This window comes from Camelina sativa, chromosome 17 (assembly GCF_000633955.1).
Source record: "Camelina sativa cultivar DH55 chromosome 17, Cs, whole genome shotgun sequence".
Taxonomy (NCBI): Eukaryota; Viridiplantae; Streptophyta; class Magnoliopsida; order Brassicales; family Brassicaceae; genus Camelina; species Camelina sativa.
The window spans coordinates 9,717,610-9,734,350 of NC_025701.1; the positions used below are offsets into that span (position 1 = coordinate 9,717,610).

The following is a 16,741-nucleotide window of genomic DNA, read 5'->3' on the forward strand; positions in this document are numbered from 1 at the left end:
GGAAGTGGACTATCCCTACTCTATGGAAGAAGGAACTTGCGAGATGCAAAAGGTTTTAGTAAATGCGAAAAAAAAACAAAGATGAAAAACTAACATAATAATAAATAAGTTGGTCCGAGTTTAACTCTCTCTGTTTCCTAAACAGGATGAATCTGAAACGGTTACCATAAATGGACACCAAAATGTACCTACGAATGACGAGAAGAGCCTCTTGAAGGCATTGGCTCACCAGCCTATCAGTGTCGCCATTGATGCCTCTGGCAGAGAGTTCCAGTTCTACAGCGGCGTAAGTGAAATATAAACATATGAATCAAGAAATTTGGTTAAGTTATTCAAATTTCCTGAGGTTTGAATCATTATTGTTTTTCTATATATAGGGCGTGTTTGATGGGAAGTGCGGGGTTGACCTAGACCACGGTGTGGCTGCGGTTGGGTATGGATCAAGCAAGGGTTCAGATTACATCATCGTAAGGAATTCTTGGGGACCAAAATGGGGAGAGAAAGGTTACATCAGGTTGAAGAGGAACACCGGGAAACCAGAGGGTCTTTGTGGTATCAACAAGATGGCTTCTTTCCCCACCAAAACTAAGTGATCATCAGATCATTCTCTCTTATATGTCTTTCATCATCTTCGTATCTTTATGAATATTGTTGTCATGAAACTACAATGTCTGTCTTTTTTGACATCAGATCATTCTCTCTTCAATTGAAGCTTGTAACAACTATATATGTGCAAATAATAGCTATATATAAGTAGCAGAGAATCAACAAGTTTCTAGTACTAACCAAGAAGAAAATGAAGTCAGAGCTTAGGGAACTGAATATAAAAATGATGAATAGAAGAAAAGAAAAAAAACATTAAATTGAAAAATTTCTAATTCTAGGTAAGTAAATTGAAGAAAACAGAGAAAACGTGGATTAAACAGTTTCTTGGGTAAGAAGCATATATAACAAAAAAAAAACTCAAGGAAGACATAAACAAAAAATCTAGAAGCGATAAGTAGAAAAATAAACAAATACATGTAATTAACGTTCCTTTGTCCCAACTTGAATTGATCATCATCGCGTTTGAAGCAAAGTGCTCGCCGAGGATTGCCCATTAACAATCGGTGGCTCAATTTCACCCTCATCATTACTATCTTGTTCAAGCTCGTTGTCCTCTAACGATCTTCCCATAGTTTCCTTGGTGAAGAAATAAGTCACAAAGATTCCAGCAATGCAAACGCCACTAAGAACCAGAAAAGCAATTCTCATACGATTCACTTCGGGATAAACCTGGTTTATATCATCTCCATCCATCTCCTTAGTAGCCCACAAGAATCCAACAGTGCCCACAATAGCCCCAAGCTTACCCACGGCACCGGATATACCATGGCAAGTAGACCTAAACCTAGCCGGAAAAAGCTCCGCGGGAATAATAAAAGTTGTAGTGTTGGGACCAAAGTTGCAAAAGAAGAAAATCAAACCGTAGAGAACCATAAAGCCTTTCTTGTTCTGCTCATGCTTTGACCAATACCAACTGTATGGAATCCCCGCGACTAAATAAATAACAGCCATGAAGAAAAACCCCATAATCTGGATTTTTACACGACCTATCTTGTCGATGAAGTAAACTGTGAACCAGTATCCGGGAATGGTAGAGCAAGCCGCAATGATGGCTCCTAATTCCGCAACTTCGAAGGCTGCGTCATAGACGTTTTCTGGGGTGGAGGAAGAAGGTTTATCAGAGTAGTGACTGAAGATTTGGGAGAGGAGGAGGTTGCTTGTGTAAAAGACGACATCTACTAGGAACCAATTGACGGAGGCTGCAAAGAGGTCTCGGCCGTGGAGGTGAAGGAAGCGACGAGAAAATAGTTTGTAGGAAGCCGGTGGCGGCAGAGGGGGTGGCTCCGTCGTGGTTTCGTCGGAGAGATGAGATATTGACATGACTCTTTGCATGTCTTTTGCTGCTTGGACGATATTGTTCTCCACAAGTGCTGTGTATCTGCATGCATCAGTATAATTTTAATTAAACTAAAGTATTTACAAAATCGACTTTACTCTCTAACTCCTTTTTGTCTGATGGATGCAATAATAGTGTGTTGGAATTAAGAACTTTGAAGAGTACGTGTGAGGATAATTTAGTTTAGTTGTATATAATTTATTAATGAAAAGACAAAACTTGCTTCATTAGCTGGAGCTGATACGGTGATTTACCTGAGGACCTGAGGTATATATATAAATATTAAATGAAAGAATATAAAATAATTTTTGCTGTTGTATTGATTAAAAAAATAATGTAGACCTATGATTGGTGGAAACTTGGGATGGCTAATGTTGAATAAATGAATATACAGACAAGGATAAGAGGCGTATTAAGGTATATACCATAGTGTTATGCTATCTTATCCCTCACAAAGTCAATGACTCCTTCGAAACAAAATACCAACTTGTAAATTGTAACCCTTAAATAAGTGATACATACCTACCTATATTCATAAAACCTAGCTATTAAAACATACAACAAAAAAAATCTAATAATATGTTTTAAGGAATCTAATATTATATATGTGTGTGAGATATTAGAACCATTATATCAAAGGAATATTCGTTTTAATCACGTCAATTACTTACTAACTAGAAAATACAGTTAAACTTGTTTTTGGTTTGGTATAACATACAGTTACAATGTTCCTAAACTAGAGAAGAGCTGACAAACAAAGAAATAAATAAATTCGTTCTAAGTCAAATGTATGGTGACAAATACGTTCCTTCACTCATCAAAACATCAAGACAACTGTTTTTGTAATTAAAAAAATAGAATGTAATTTAATTATATACACAATGATCAAATCTAGTGAGCAAATAAAAATAGTGAGCAAGAACGTCCTGCATTACGTCCTTTACTGATTTGTGATTGGCAAACATATGTATATAAACAATAATTCTAATTAAATATTTGTAAACAAAAAAAGAGATGATGGACGACGGACCTTGCGGTTTCAGGCATCAACATACGCCAATAGAACGTCAATGCAGCCGGAAGAGCACCGATCATAAGTATAAGTCTCCACGCGATATCAGCTTCAGCCGGAGCCTCCTTAACCACCTCAAACCCATCGCCACCGCTCTTAAACGCCACGCAGATAGCCATGGTCACGGCAGAGCTAACCAAAATCCCCAACCCTTGCATAGAGAACACGGCAGCTATGAACGCGCCACGAGTCCTCTTGTTAGCAAACTCGGACATGATGGTAGCGGAAAGCGGGTAATCACCACCAATGCCAAGACCAAGAATAAACCGGAAAAAACCAAGGCTAACCATAACACAAGAGCGACGAGTCGTGCACACGGAGAAGCCACAACCGAAGGAGCTAAGGATCATGATGACTAAACAGAGTCCGTAGACTCTGCGACGACCGACTCNAAGATCTTACGAGGAGTTCATTTATAAAGACGTAGAAGCTCTGCCTAGATCTGTTGACTGGAGAAAGAAAGGAGCTGTGGCTGATGTTAAGAACCAGGGCTCTTGCGGTAAATCAAATATCTTGGTTTCTGATGTGTTAACTTCAGATTCTTAATTAGTTCAAATATTGTTTCACAGGAAGTTGTTGGGCGTTTTCAACCGTCGCTGCGGTGGAAGGTATAAACAAGATTGTGACAGGAAACTTGACAACATTGTCTGAACAAGAACTCATAGACTGTGACACGACCTACAACAATGGCTGCAACGGTGGTCTCATGGATTATGCTTTTGAGTACATTGTCAAAAACGGAGGTCTACGCAAGGAAGTGGACTATCCCTACTCTATGGAAGAAGGAACTTGCGAGATGCAAAAGGTTTTAGTAAATGCGAAAAAAAAACAAAGATGAAAAACTAACATAATAATAAATAAGTTGGTCCGAGTTTAACTCTCTCTGTTTCCTAAACAGGATGAATCTGAAACGGTTACCATAAATGGACACCAAAATGTACCTACGAATGACGAGAAGAGCCTCTTGAAGGCATTGGCTCACCAGCCTATCAGTGTCGCCATTGATGCCTCTGGCAGAGAGTTCCAGTTCTACAGCGGCGTAAGTGAAATATAAACATATGAATCAAGAAATTTGGTTAAGTTATTCAAATTTCCTGAGGTTTGAATCATTATTGTTTTTCTATATATAGGGCGTGTTTGATGGGAAGTGCGGGGTTGACCTAGACCACGGTGTGGCTGCGGTTGGGTATGGATCAAGCAGGGGTTCAGATTACATCATCGTAAGGAATTCTTGGGGACCAAAATGGGGAGAGAAAGGTTACATCAGGTTGAAGAGGAACACCGGGAAACCAGAGGGTCTTTGTGGTATCAACAAGATGGCTTCTTTCCCCACCAAAACTAAGTGATCATCAGATCATTCTCTCTTATATGTCTTTCATCATCTTCGTATCTTTATGAATATTGTTGTCATGAAACTACAATGTCTGTCTTTTTTGACATCAGATCATTCTCTCTTCAATTGAAGCTTGTAACAACTATATATGTGCAAATAATAGCTATATATAAGTAGCAGAGAATCAACAAGTTTCTAGTACTAACCAAGAAGAAAATGAAGTCAGAGCTTAGGGAACTGAATATAAAAATGATGAATAGAAGAAAAGAAAAAAAACATTAAATTGAAAAATTTCTAATTCTAGGTAAGTAAATTGAAGAAAACAGAGAAAACGTGGATTAAACAGTTTCTTGGGTAAGAAGCATATATAACAAAAAAAAAACTCAAGGAAGACATAAACAAAAAATCTAGAAGCGATAAGTAGAAAAATAAACAAATACATGTAATTAACGTTCCTTTGTCCCAACTTGAATTGATCATCATCGCGTTTGAAGCAAAGTGCTCGCCGAGGATTGCCCATTAACAATCGGTGGCTCAATTTCACCCTCATCATTACTATCTTGTTCAAGCTCGTTGTCCTCTAACGATCTTCCCATAGTTTCCTTGGTGAAGAAATAAGTCACAAAGATTCCAGCAATGCAAACGCCACTAAGAACCAGAAAAGCAATTCTCATACGATTCACTTCGGGATAAACCTGGTTTATATCATCTCCATCCATCTCCTTAGTAGCCCACAAGAATCCAACAGTGCCCACAATAGCCCCAAGCTTACCCACGGCACCGGATATACCATGGCAAGTAGACCTAAACCTAGCCGGAAAAAGCTCCGCGGGAATAATAAAAGTTGTAGTGTTGGGACCAAAGTTGCAAAAGAAGAAAATCAAACCGTAGAGAACCATAAAGCCTTTCTTGTTCTGCTCATGCTTTGACCAATACCAACTGTATGGAATCCCCGCGACTAAATAAATAACAGCCATGAAGAAAAACCCCATAATCTGGATTTTTACACGACCTATCTTGTCGATGAAGTAAACTGTGAACCAGTATCCGGGAATGGTAGAGCAAGCCGCAATGATGGCTCCTAATTCCGCAACTTCGAAGGCTGCGTCATAGACGTTTTCTGGGGTGGAGGAAGAAGGTTTATCAGAGTAGTGACTGAAGATTTGGGAGAGGAGGAGGTTGCTTGTGTAAAAGACGACATCTACTAGGAACCAATTAACGGAGGCTGCAAAGAGGTCTCGGCCGTGGAGGTGGAGGAAGCGACGAGAAAATAGTTTGTAGGAAGCAGGCGGCGGCAGAGGTGGTGGCTCCGTCGTGGTTTCGTCGGAGAGATGAGATATTGACATGACTCTTTGCATGTCTTTTGCTGCTTGGACGATATTGTTTTCCACAAGTGCTGTGTATCTGCATGCATCAGTACTAATTTTAATTAAACTAAAGTATTTACAAAATCGACTTTACTTTCTTAACTCCTTTTTGACTGATGGATGCAATAATAGTGTGTTGGAATTAAGAACTATGAAGAGTACGTGTGAGGATAATTTAGTTTAGTTGTATATAATTTTAATGAAAAGACAAAACTTGCTTCATTAGCTGGAGCTGATACGGTGATTTACCTGAGGACCTGATGAGGTATATATAAATATTAAATGAAAGAATATAAAATAATTTTTGCTGTTGTATTGATTAAAAAATAATGTAGACGTATGATTGGTGGAAACTTGGGATGGCTAATGTTGAATAAAATGAATATACAGAAAAGGATAAGAGGCGTATATAAGGTATATACCATAGTGTTATGCTTATCCCTCACAAAGTCAATGACTCCTTCGAAACAAAATACCAACTTGTAAATTGTAACCCTTAAATAAGTGATACATACCTACCTATATTCATAAAACCTAGCTATTAAAACATACAACAAAAAAAATCTAATAATATGTTTTAAGGAATCTAATATTATATATGTGTGTGAGATATTAGAACCATTATATCAAAGGAATATTCGTTTTAATCACGTCAATTACTTACTAACTAGAAAATACAGTTAAACTTGTTTTTGGTTTGGTATAACATACAGTTACAATGTTCCTAAACTAGAGAAGAGCTGACAAACAAAGAAATAAATAAATTCGTTCTAAGTCAAATGTATGGTGACAAATACGTTCCTTCACTCATCAAAACATCAAGACAACTGTTTTTGTAATTAAAAAAATAGAATGTAATTTAATTATATACACAATGATCAAATCTAGTGAGCAAATAAAAATAGTGAGCAAGAACGTCCTGCATTACGTCCTTTACTGATTTGTGATTGGCAAACATATGTATATAAACAATAATTCTAATTAAATATTTGTAAACAAAAAAAGAGATGATGGACGACGGACCTTGCGGTTTCAGGCATCAACATACGCCAATAGAACGTCAATGCAGCCGGAAGAGCACCGATCATAAGTATAAGTCTCCACGCGATATCAGCTTCAGCCGGAGCCTCCTTAACCACCTCAAACCCATCGCCACCGCTCTTAAACGCCACGCAGATAGCCATGGTCACGGCAGAGCTAACCAAAATCCCCAACCCTTGCATAGAGAACACGGCAGCTATGAACGCGCCACGAGTCCTCTTGTTAGCAAACTCGGACATGATGGTAGCGGAAAGCGGGTAATCACCACCAATGCCAAGACCAAGAATAAACCGGAAAAAACCAAGGCTAACCATAACACAAGAGCGGCGAGTCGTGCACACGGAGAAGCCACAACCGAAGGAGCTAAGGATCATGATGACTAAACAGAGTCCGTAGACTCTGCGACGACCGACTCGGTCACCGAGGTAACCGAAGATGAGTTGACCAGCGGCTGTACCGAGTAGAGCGATGGCGTAAGAAGTTGAAAGAACGGCTGTGTTGATCGAGTCACCGTTGTAATAAACATGGCTAATCATTTTCATGACCGGTGCGATGCAGAAAAGATCGTATGCGTCGGTGAATAGACCCATTCCTGCGACTATGATCGCTTTGAAATGGTACCATTGTATTCGAGCTGCATCAAGCGATGACAATATCTTTATTGCCATCTTTGCTTTCTTCTCCACTCTCTGCGATTCTGAATCCAGAGCTTTATTCTTTTCTTTTTCTTTCTATTTTGTTTTGTTTATCAAGATTTCGAATTCATGAGAAGACAAAAGTACGAAAACAGGACAATGATTCTTATAACGACTTAACTTTTGTAATATTTCATTATTTTTATTTTCTATGAGTATGGAATATGCTTATGATTTGACTCCGAGGAAGACTTGGTCCTTTTGATATTTATGTTGTCACGATGGGCACTAACCTGAACATCATATTGTTTGGAAATTTCCAGCAGTTTAGATTAATTAGTAACCAAATAAAACCTGAATTTTTTTACTAGTCGGTTTAATACGGTTGGTTTTGGTTTGATTCACTTACTGAGAAGAGTGGACAAGTGACAATTGGTTCGGCAAGTTTAGACAAAAAGATTCTCAGTTGATGATGAGCAAGCAAAATCGACGGTGTCATGTCCTAAAAGATGAACAAAGAGTGAATGATCTGTCCTTTACATGCGGTTTGATTGGCCTAGCTTCTGTATCCATTAACATAAGAGATCCTGAAGTTTTCAACTTTGTAGGAACCTCCGGTTTAGTTAAGAGTCTTTGTGTCTGATGATGACAGCCTCGAAGATACCATCTGATCGGAAGTTAGGAGAGAATAGCCGTGGATCAACTGGTCCTGGGAGGCTAAAGCATAGCTTGAACGGTCCAGAGGGACACAGCTTCCGGATATTCATTTCAAAAACCCGAGAATGCCTCTGGATTGTTTTCTCGCCTGTCGTAGTCGATCCTTCAAGTATCACCTTACCATCTGATTCAATCTCACAGCTGAATTCACCTGCACACAAAAATGACCAAACCAATTCATGTGTTTCATCACTTAGACCCGATGAGACCTATGGAAATAGTTAGTTGTGTAACAACAACAAAGCATGACTATACCGTAATCTTTGCGGACACCAGGCAAAGCAACTTGAAAAAAGTATGCAACATTGTTGACACCAATGTCAACAACACCAACAGATGGTCCTAGCGTTCTATTACTGGCTGTTCCGGTAGTGACAACCGACGGTTCTGCATCACATTCCTTCATGTCAGGAGGAGGAACAGGTATAAGTGCCTGACTGGTGGGTTTATCTGTTCTGCCTCTTTCCATAAGCGTTTCACCATTCTTGTTTGCTGCCTTTCTTGATGAGTTCTTGAACCGTTTTCTCTTGTATGTCTCCCGAAATCTTTCAGGGGTTTTACTCATTCCAGAAACAACAGCATGACCAACAACTGCTTCTTCTCCCTCTTGGTCAGAGACAATTCCACTGGATACCGTTCCTCCGTTTCTTAGGCAATCCTGCTCCATTCCCTGGCTTACTGGAATGTCCACAGAGAGTCTATCTGGTTTACTGATCAGGCAACTAACAACTGCATCTTCCTCTTTCTTTCTCTTGCATGTTTCTCGAGGCTCTCCAGATGAATTGTAGTCTTCACTAGTAACAAGTCCATTAGATGTCGCTGCATCCCCATTTCTCGAACAGTCCTGCTCTGTTCCCTGGCTCTCATCCAGCTGCACACGTGGAGGACACAGAGACATGACCCTATCGATTTTAAAGTCGTTCAAACGCGACAAGCATCTAAATCTTTGAAGCTCTTCCTTGCTTAGAAAGTCCAGTGCAGGTTCACCGATAACAACAATCCCTTTCACAATCTCGTGGCTTGGGGAATACCTTTTCTGCTGGTGAAGATTCGTGGGGAAAAAAGACGTAAACTGAGGAAACTTTCCAATGGGTTCCATAGGTAGATAACCCTTGAGATACATATAAATCATGTCAGGATGGAGAAGGAGGCTGGAGTTGGCGTTTCTCAGTACATTATAGTAGAGGTTCTGAAGCTGAGCAACAGTGAGAGAGGAAGATCCAACGTGCATCAAAGTGTAAGGTGGTAAACCTTTAGCTAGTCTCTGAGAAGCTGAGCATCTTGGGTTATCAGAATACACATCAGGACCCAAATAATTACTCATGATGAAATTAACCAAGAAGTACTGATCGCTCGATAACCCATCGCTACACAGACTCATGTTTTTTTGATTCAAGCAAATGAGGGAATATATTATATATCAATGAACCCTGCATAACATATAAAAGTGGCAGCATCATGCAGTGTGTCACATACATGGAAACAATAAGGACATTCCCAAAATGTTAGGCACATGAGTGTCTCAAAGATTCCAGATTCAGTCATCATATATATAGCTTTATAAATTTCCACCATTGTCTAGTTAATCATTTTGAACAGTGAATTATATCCAATTTTACACAGAATAAAAAAAAAAAAAAAAACCCAAATAAATGCAGAGACCAGAAAGCTCATTTGAGTAGCTCTAGTTCAAACTTCAAAGTGAAAACAAAAATTCCCTAAAAAATCCCAAAGGTCCATCACGGTTGAAGAAGACACTGTTAGTACTCTCTATTGCAAGAATCGAACCCACATTGTTGTTCACAATAACACACAACACAGGAGATAAAAAAATAGGGTTTTCTAAACTCTTACTTAAAAAAGGCCATCGATTTGTGAAAAATTAATCCAACATTGCAATTGTAATAATCACACATTTCATTGAGAAAACGAGAAGAACCCCCGAAACTAAACATCAGTGGGCAATGATTAACAAAAATGTGATTTTTGGTACCTTTGATTCTGTCGTGATGCTTCGAAGCTTCGGAGTAGGAAGGGAAGGAAGGAGCAAAGAAGAGAGAATTTTTTTTTCTTTTTTTTTTTTTTTTTTTGGTTCTGTCTGCTGAATAATCAATCAAAAGTTTTGGTAGGGGAAAAATGCAAAGGGAATGGGGTCCTTTGGCTCGTTACACGTGGGACCCGAAATATAACCGCATTTGGAGGTATCACTTGTCACATGCGGTTATAATAGCCACGTGCCGTCTTTGTTTTTAGAGTTTTATTGGGCTTTCTTTTGTAAAGCCGAAAGGCCCATTAAAAACAAGAATAACAAAAGAGAGGAAGTGGTGGGAAAATGGTTTAACATTTTAATACGCTGAGACTGACTCATGATTCTGTGCATTTTGCAGACTAACCATCTCTAGGTTCAGAGATTCCTCGGACAGTCGGACTTCAAAACATCATTACCTTGCCGTTACTACCACGAGTCCACGACACTCTCATTAAATATTTTCCATCTAAATTTATATACTAGTAACCAATACTGCAAACTTCAATCATATGGATCCATGGATGTGTACCTTAATAACCTCACCAATGATAAAAGTAGGATTTCAATTTATTTGTGTTCAAGGTTGATGAACAAAAAAACGAGTCCAAGAAGGAATATGTATACTACATTGACTCAATCAAAAGTGCTCATGAGAAATGGAAGAAAAATGGAGTTAAGTAATAAAGGAATCTGAGCAGAAGAAGATGGGATTCATACACCGAAACAATTAACAAGAGCAATTTTATCAGTCTAGAACTCTGTACAGACATGGAGAAGAGAAGACTCCTCGATCTAAAAGAATATATGAACAGACAAGAAGCTAAGCCAACACTATAAACATTCATTTCTTTACTTACAATGCAGATGACTCGACTTTATAGGACTTCAGAATCTACCTTATTATAATCTTTCTTTACTAACACTCTCCTATGCCTTAGAAAGAGTGTTTAGTGGTAACAAGACTACTTTTACTACCATAAGAATCAGGTTTTGAATCCACCATTCTATATGCATCTGTATGTGTTTATATATATAACCAAACTTAATCCTACCGGTTCCAGGGTTCAACCATTCATTCATATAGTTTATGCCAGAAAGCTTGTAGTGGGCTATACACATGCTGAGAGGGTTACGTAAACAGAAGCACAACCAACTCCTGCAGCTTCCATTGTCCTTTTTCCTTCATCCACCTTCCCAAGAGCAACCCTTTTTTTTTACTTCTTCAGTGAGCAAGAACTACTTATGACCTGTAACAGCGGTAAAGTGGCGAGGTTGAAAACATTTGCAAGTACTGAAACTAAAAATGCAGCTAATGTACCAAAGCTTACCTCTAGAATGCAAAAAAACAAATAATTGCAAAGCTTAAACAGGAAGCCTGCCAATACTCAGAGTAGCTTTTACGTTGTTATCCTTAGTTTTTTATTTTCCTTTTCGGCAGTCTTCAAGGATTACTAACTGAAACCCAACAAATAACACCGATATAGTGTATGTAAGCGAGTATCATCTCCAATCCAATTTAAACCCAAAAAAAAAGTCCAAAAAGCTTACGTTGATGAAATTTTTCACCCCGTTGTTTGATCAGAACCGCTACTTTGCATATATTGAGGAGTCTGGACAATGATACGTTGCTGTGTTGGAGCTAAAGCTGAAGGATATGGAGATTGAATAGCAGACATAGGTGAAGTGCCACCAAGCTGCAGAACATGACTTCCTGGATGAGAATAACCCTGAACTGCTGTATAACCTTGACCACCGGGAATAGTCTGACTCAATTGCCCGTATTGATACCCTGGTGAGTTAACTGCCCCAGGTACTCCATACACCTGAATGTACTGCTGACCCATGTAAGGACCATAAAATCCCTACGACACCATGAAGAGAAGACATGATTTTATAACTAACTAAGGTCATAACAGTCTAAAATGCATAAAGAAAGTAAGGACTGCAGCAGTTTCAGACGCCTACCTGAGATTGTGAGTACATGTAGTCAGGTCCATATGGTGTAACCCTGAGGAACACAATAAACGAACAACTAATATTAGACACAAGTGAGTAAGTTTTTGCTAGACACTCTTTAAGAGATTATATATAAGACGAGTAGCAATTATACATCAATGGCTAAAGTACGTTATACTATGAAGGGAAGGTGCTTAAGCTACGGGAAATGGCCTAAAGTGTCTACTCCAATATGTCCATTGGAAATTTTTAGATCATTTCGGCCCTATCAAAGTCAGAAAAACAGGTCATGACCTTGCCTGTCCAAAAAATAATTGAGTTCGGCCACATATCCTCTGCGATTATATTTTTGTATTCCTGCAAGTTACCAATCACAACATGTCACATCATAGTGCTACACTCAAGACACTAAGTGGCAGAAGATTACTATCAACGCTTAGCTCGTCGAATATCCAAGTGATTGTCCATGCTGTGATCGGTAAATGCCACTTGACCAAAGTGACTGAACATATGTTCAACCTTTGTGAGATAGACTACCAAGTAGACATTAGAACTGATACGCTTATCATAGTATGTCTGCTATAGCATATTTACAATAAAACAATAAAATGCAATTTTGTGAGCTTCAAACTGCGCAACTCACCCATAAGGATACACCACTCCATGTTGGTAGTTATAAGCAGGTGGTTGCTGATGCGGATGGCTTCCAAATAGTGAACCGCGAGGACTCTGCACACTTCCAACATATGGGGGAGCAGGTCTTATCCGCCCTAACCAAACAAAATACACAATGCAACAAATTAAAGGTTTACACTGTAACAATCCATCGACAAACTGAATATTTCACCAAATATATTAAGGTCAAGTAATGAGAAGAAAAGGAATAGATGAATACTGAAGCAAGACTGACCAGGAAAATTGGGTATCATGGCATATTGCATAGGGACCCTAGGTCTGCCAAGAGAAGCGAGATTACAATTGGCGCGTCTGCCATCTATAATAGGTGTTGGGTCGACACAGGCTCTCCTAGCAGCCTCTGGATCTCGAAAAGTCACCTAAATCCACCATAAAAATCATAAACATAGTAGTGAGTCATACTACAATCATGAACATATAAACAAACAGATATCTACATCAAACGAATGAAAAGGGAGTCCAATGGTTAGCAAAGATGGCAAGAAGTTTCATCAAAAGCAGCATTTTCCGAATTCAACATCTATATGGTTATTCAAAGAACTAGGAATCCTAAAGTCAAGCAGATCATTTACCAATTACCAAAAGTGTCACTATAGTTATAACTCTCAAGCAACATTTTGGTATCTAATAATAATCTATAAGCATACAATGGAAGCAGAGGATGTTGTTCATTAGAAGCAGCCATAGAAACATAGAACAAAAGTAAGCAAAACAAAAGATTAGGAGACTCACAAAGCCGTAACCTTTGGAGCGACCAGTGTTCTTATCAGTAATAACGACGGCCTCAAAGATATCACCATATTGTTCGAAATGCCGACGAAGAGTGTCGCTTTGAGTCTCCCACGCAAGGCCACCAACAAAGACTTTAGTAAAAGTTGTATCACCAAAAGGAGAGTTCAAGTAATGAAACCCAGAGCCAGGAATCGAATGATACGCCATGATTAGAACCAAAAGACAGAAACTTTATACAATAGAAGATAACCAAAGACCCTAAAACTAGACCCAGTAAACCCTAGACAAAGTTTTGAGTGGTGGTTAAACCTAAAGATGAAGAAAACAGAACAGATCGAATTTGAAAAGAGGAAATTCTAGGGTTTACCAGGGTCTGCGAAGAGAAGAGAGATCGGACCCAACGACACCTAATAAAGGATCATACTTGACAAAGTAATGATCATGACATAAAAAAAATAAAAAAAATAAAGAGATAAAATTTCCCGGGAAAAAAAAAACAGAACAAATAAAAAAAAAAAGTTGGGGGAAAAGGGTTTTAAAAACTTTGGAAGATAGGCCACGGAAAGAAGAAGAAGAGAAGAGTCTGTGCCGGGGTTAGGTACAAGGATGGGTCGAGAGAGACGATTCACAGACGAATTACAATCAAAGGGTTGGAGGAAATGGGAAAAGAGAGGAAGAATTAGAGTGATTTTAGGGATTTAGATAGAAAGGAAGAATGATGATGATGATGAAGAAGTTGGTGATGACGAAGACGATGATGCGTGATTATTTGATTCATGAATTGTTCGAGAGAGAGAGAAATTGTAAAAAAGAGTTTGTTCTTCTTCTTCGTCCCTCTCATACTGATGGGTCCCGCTCAAAATCGTATTAATACTAATTGTCGTTTTAATTTAATAATCAACGCTCCTGTAACTAAAGGTTAACACTTAACAGAAAAACAAACATCAGTGTGTAATGGAATTAAACCAATGCGTCTTCTTAACGATCACGATCTCCATCTTTGATTACAAGATAAGACGGGAGAAACTTTGGAAGAATCAACGCCGCCACTAGACACAAAACAACCAAAACCACCACTGACCAGCTTGAGTAAGGAATGCCTAAGAGCTGTTCTTCACAAACTGTCACAAACGATATAAGGGGAGTTTACAGACTTCATTCACTACAACTTCTATGTTGTGAAAAGAAAAAGATTGATGCTAGTAAGTGAGCTTGCCTATGTTGTAAATGATGAAGGACCGTTCTTTGACATTTGGTATAGCTACAATGCCTTCAGGTTCAACCGTCACCAAAACATATAATCCGTCCTAAATCAGAAACAAAAATGACTCTAAGGTCATATCTCATAAATGTTTCAAAGGTTAAAGGAACTGGTTGAAAATGATGGACCAATACCTTGTTATTAACTTCTTCAAGACTCTCGGTTTTGAAGATCAGTTTCTCAGTGTTCAGTAATCTCCTCATCTGGTTCAGCTTCAAACCCACCTCACCATTCTTCAGTAGTTGCAGCGTAAATAGAGCCGGTATCTGTTATTATCATAACTAAAGATCAGATATCCAACACTTCAACAAGCAAAAGACACATGGAAACAAAAAGCAAGATAACAAAAAATTGACATACAGAAGCTGGGTACGATATCTTGACTTCATACCAAGAATTTGACTTAAGCCCTTCTAATTTGTAAACTCGAGAACCAGATTGCAATGGCAGTGTCTCCTTCCATAGTTCCTTCCCAGCATATAAAGTTTTCCCATCAAACCTAAGAGACAAATCCACCTAATCACATCATTTCTATTGTACCAATAAAGAATCCAAATTGGGAATAATGTGAAGACGATTACGCACACTTACTGTTTCTCATGGCTGTAACAAGACACAAAACTTACGAAGACGATTACAAAGATAAGCAAGTGGCATCCTCTATCACGTAACTCTAGCATCCTATAAAGTCCTGAGAAACAAATCCCAAAGTTATTCTTACAGTTTGTTTTCTCAGTGACGTAACACGAAAAATAAGGATTCATCAAACCGAAATCGAATCGACTTACCCGAAATCAGACTCTCACCGAGTCACCGGAGATGATAGATTCTCGGTGATCCTTGGATCGACGGCCTGACAGGGAACACGATTCCGGCGACTTCGGAGCTAGATTTGATTCCACTCGATCGAGATGATGCGTGGGATTTGGGCCTTCTATAATTGATTGCGCTGATATCACTTAATTGGGCTACATAAAGGCCCAATTTAATATTTAAACACCTGTAATTTTAATAGCTTGTAAAACAAAACGGATCGTGGCCACACACAGCAACTGTAACACGTGGGCAGATCTCCACGTTGTAATATCTACGTGGCGAGTTTCTAAGAATAGTTTTTTGTCCTGTCTTTGGTTTTTGGTGTGTAGGGACCTCGTCAATATGGGGGCCCAAAAGGCTTCGGACACTAACTCAGAAAGTCCAAAAGAGTCAGGTAAACATGTAGGCTCCATTTCTAAAACCAAATTGGCAATTTGCCCATGTTGCTTCCCTCCCCTACTTAAATAGTTAATTTCTCTATTCAATCAAATCACCTTTATAATAATTTACTGTGATCTTACGTCAAATAAATCTCAACTTTAGTTTTTCCCAAATAATGTTAGTGTATATGTTAACCAACAATATTCTTAAAAACACTTCTTTGGTATCATAGGTTTTTTTGTGCTTAAAACAGTTTGTAAGTTCACTTCACATTCATATTTTATATGTATAATATAAACTAAGAAGGCTTGTTCACATTCAGAATGACTAGAGAAACAAATGAAAGAGGCAATTAATACTTATTTGACAAGACACTTGGTTTTGTTTTCTTCTCCGGGCTTTATAAATAAAATAATTTTAAAAAAACTGGTGGATGGGGGTAGTGGTAGATCACAAGTCGCCAAAGATGTGAGAATGGGATTGGGCATTATCGAAAAAGTTGACCCGTAATTTCTGATTGATCACAACTGCTTTTCAATTATTTTTTTAGAAAAAAATAATAGTGTAGAAGTCTGGAGACCACTAATTATACTAATTGAGTTTTAGTTTTTTACTAGCTCCCTTTTAACTTGTGACCATCATTACGTTGGTTAAAAAAAACTATTATTATACACAAATTAATTTTATAGTAACATAGGTATATTTGGGAAACCAAGTAAGTTCTCCAGATTGATAGGAGCAATATAATACAGATTTCATCCTA

General features: G+C 38.5%; 7 protein-coding genes across 8 annotated transcripts in view; 2 read left to right on the forward strand and 5 right to left on the reverse strand.

Annotated features, from left to right (window-relative positions):
* The window catches only part of LOC104756441 (cysteine protease XCP2-like), a 6,382-nt gene extending 1,859 nt beyond the window's left edge, over positions 1 to 4,523 (forward strand). The window contains exons 2-5 of the mRNA XM_010479039.2: positions 3,407 to 3,513; positions 3,584 to 3,819; positions 3,913 to 4,053; positions 4,145 to 4,523. Of these exons, the coding sequence (XP_010477341.2) occupies positions 3,407 to 3,513; positions 3,584 to 3,819; positions 3,913 to 4,053; positions 4,145 to 4,360 (700 nt within the window). The 3' untranslated portion in view covers positions 4,361 to 4,523. The remainder of the gene's footprint in view (positions 1 to 3,406; positions 3,514 to 3,583; positions 3,820 to 3,912; positions 4,054 to 4,144) is intronic.
* LOC104756439 (cysteine protease XCP2-like) lies at positions 7 to 725 on the forward strand. The gene is made up of 3 exons (XM_010479037.2): positions 7 to 52; positions 146 to 286; positions 378 to 725. Exons 1-3 carry the CDS (start codon positions 23 to 25, stop codon positions 591 to 593), a joined length of 387 nt encoding a protein of 128 aa, XP_010477339.1. The 5' UTR covers positions 7 to 22; the 3' UTR covers positions 594 to 725.
* Positions 657 to 3,400, reverse strand: LOC104759320 (probable inorganic phosphate transporter 1-8; the record flags this gene model as incomplete). Its single annotated transcript, XM_010482267.2, has 2 exons — positions 657 to 1,984; positions 2,973 to 3,400. Coding segments are annotated over 2 exons (1,353 nt in total), but the record flags the coding sequence as incomplete, so codon positions are not given.
* LOC104756440 (probable inorganic phosphate transporter 1-8) lies at positions 4,424 to 7,526 on the reverse strand. The gene is made up of 2 exons (XM_010479038.1): positions 6,738 to 7,526; positions 4,424 to 5,751 (listed from the first exon to the last, which is right to left on the reverse strand). Exons 1-2 carry the CDS (start codon positions 7,421 to 7,423, stop codon positions 4,827 to 4,829), a joined length of 1,611 nt encoding a protein of 536 aa, XP_010477340.1. The 5' UTR covers positions 7,424 to 7,526; the 3' UTR covers positions 4,424 to 4,826.
* LOC104756442 (increased DNA methylation 3-like) lies at positions 7,815 to 10,214 on the reverse strand. The gene is made up of 3 exons (XM_010479040.2): positions 10,101 to 10,214; positions 8,363 to 9,537; positions 7,815 to 8,258 (listed from the first exon to the last, which is right to left on the reverse strand). The coding sequence occupies exons 2-3, from the start codon at positions 9,486 to 9,488 to the stop codon at positions 8,014 to 8,016; spliced, it is 1,371 nt and encodes a 456-aa protein (XP_010477342.1). The 5' UTR covers positions 9,489 to 9,537; positions 10,101 to 10,214; the 3' UTR covers positions 7,815 to 8,013.
* On the reverse strand, positions 10,828 to 14,309 carry LOC104756445 (RNA-binding protein 38). Its single transcript, XM_010479043.1, has 7 exons — positions 13,521 to 14,309; positions 13,003 to 13,147; positions 12,736 to 12,862; positions 12,102 to 12,144; positions 11,685 to 11,998; positions 11,465 to 11,591; positions 10,828 to 11,383 (listed from the first exon to the last, which is right to left on the reverse strand). Exons 1-5 carry the CDS (start codon positions 13,725 to 13,727, stop codon positions 11,699 to 11,701), a joined length of 822 nt encoding a protein of 273 aa, XP_010477345.1. The 5' UTR covers positions 13,728 to 14,309; the 3' UTR covers positions 10,828 to 11,383; positions 11,465 to 11,591; positions 11,685 to 11,698.
* On the reverse strand, positions 14,430 to 15,717 carry LOC104756443. Of its 2 annotated transcripts, none has more exons than XM_010479042.2 (6): positions 15,570 to 15,717; positions 15,373 to 15,462; positions 15,142 to 15,280; positions 14,916 to 15,047; positions 14,737 to 14,827; positions 14,430 to 14,641 (listed from the first exon to the last, which is right to left on the reverse strand). In XM_010479042.2, exons 2-6 carry the CDS (start codon positions 15,459 to 15,461, stop codon positions 14,499 to 14,501), a joined length of 594 nt encoding a protein of 197 aa, XP_010477344.1. In that variant the 5' UTR covers position 15,462; positions 15,570 to 15,717; the 3' UTR covers positions 14,430 to 14,498. The 2 variants fall into 2 exon arrangements, with proteins under 2 accessions (XP_010477344.1, XP_010477343.1); XM_010479041.2 differs by having other exon boundaries at positions 15,373 to 15,472.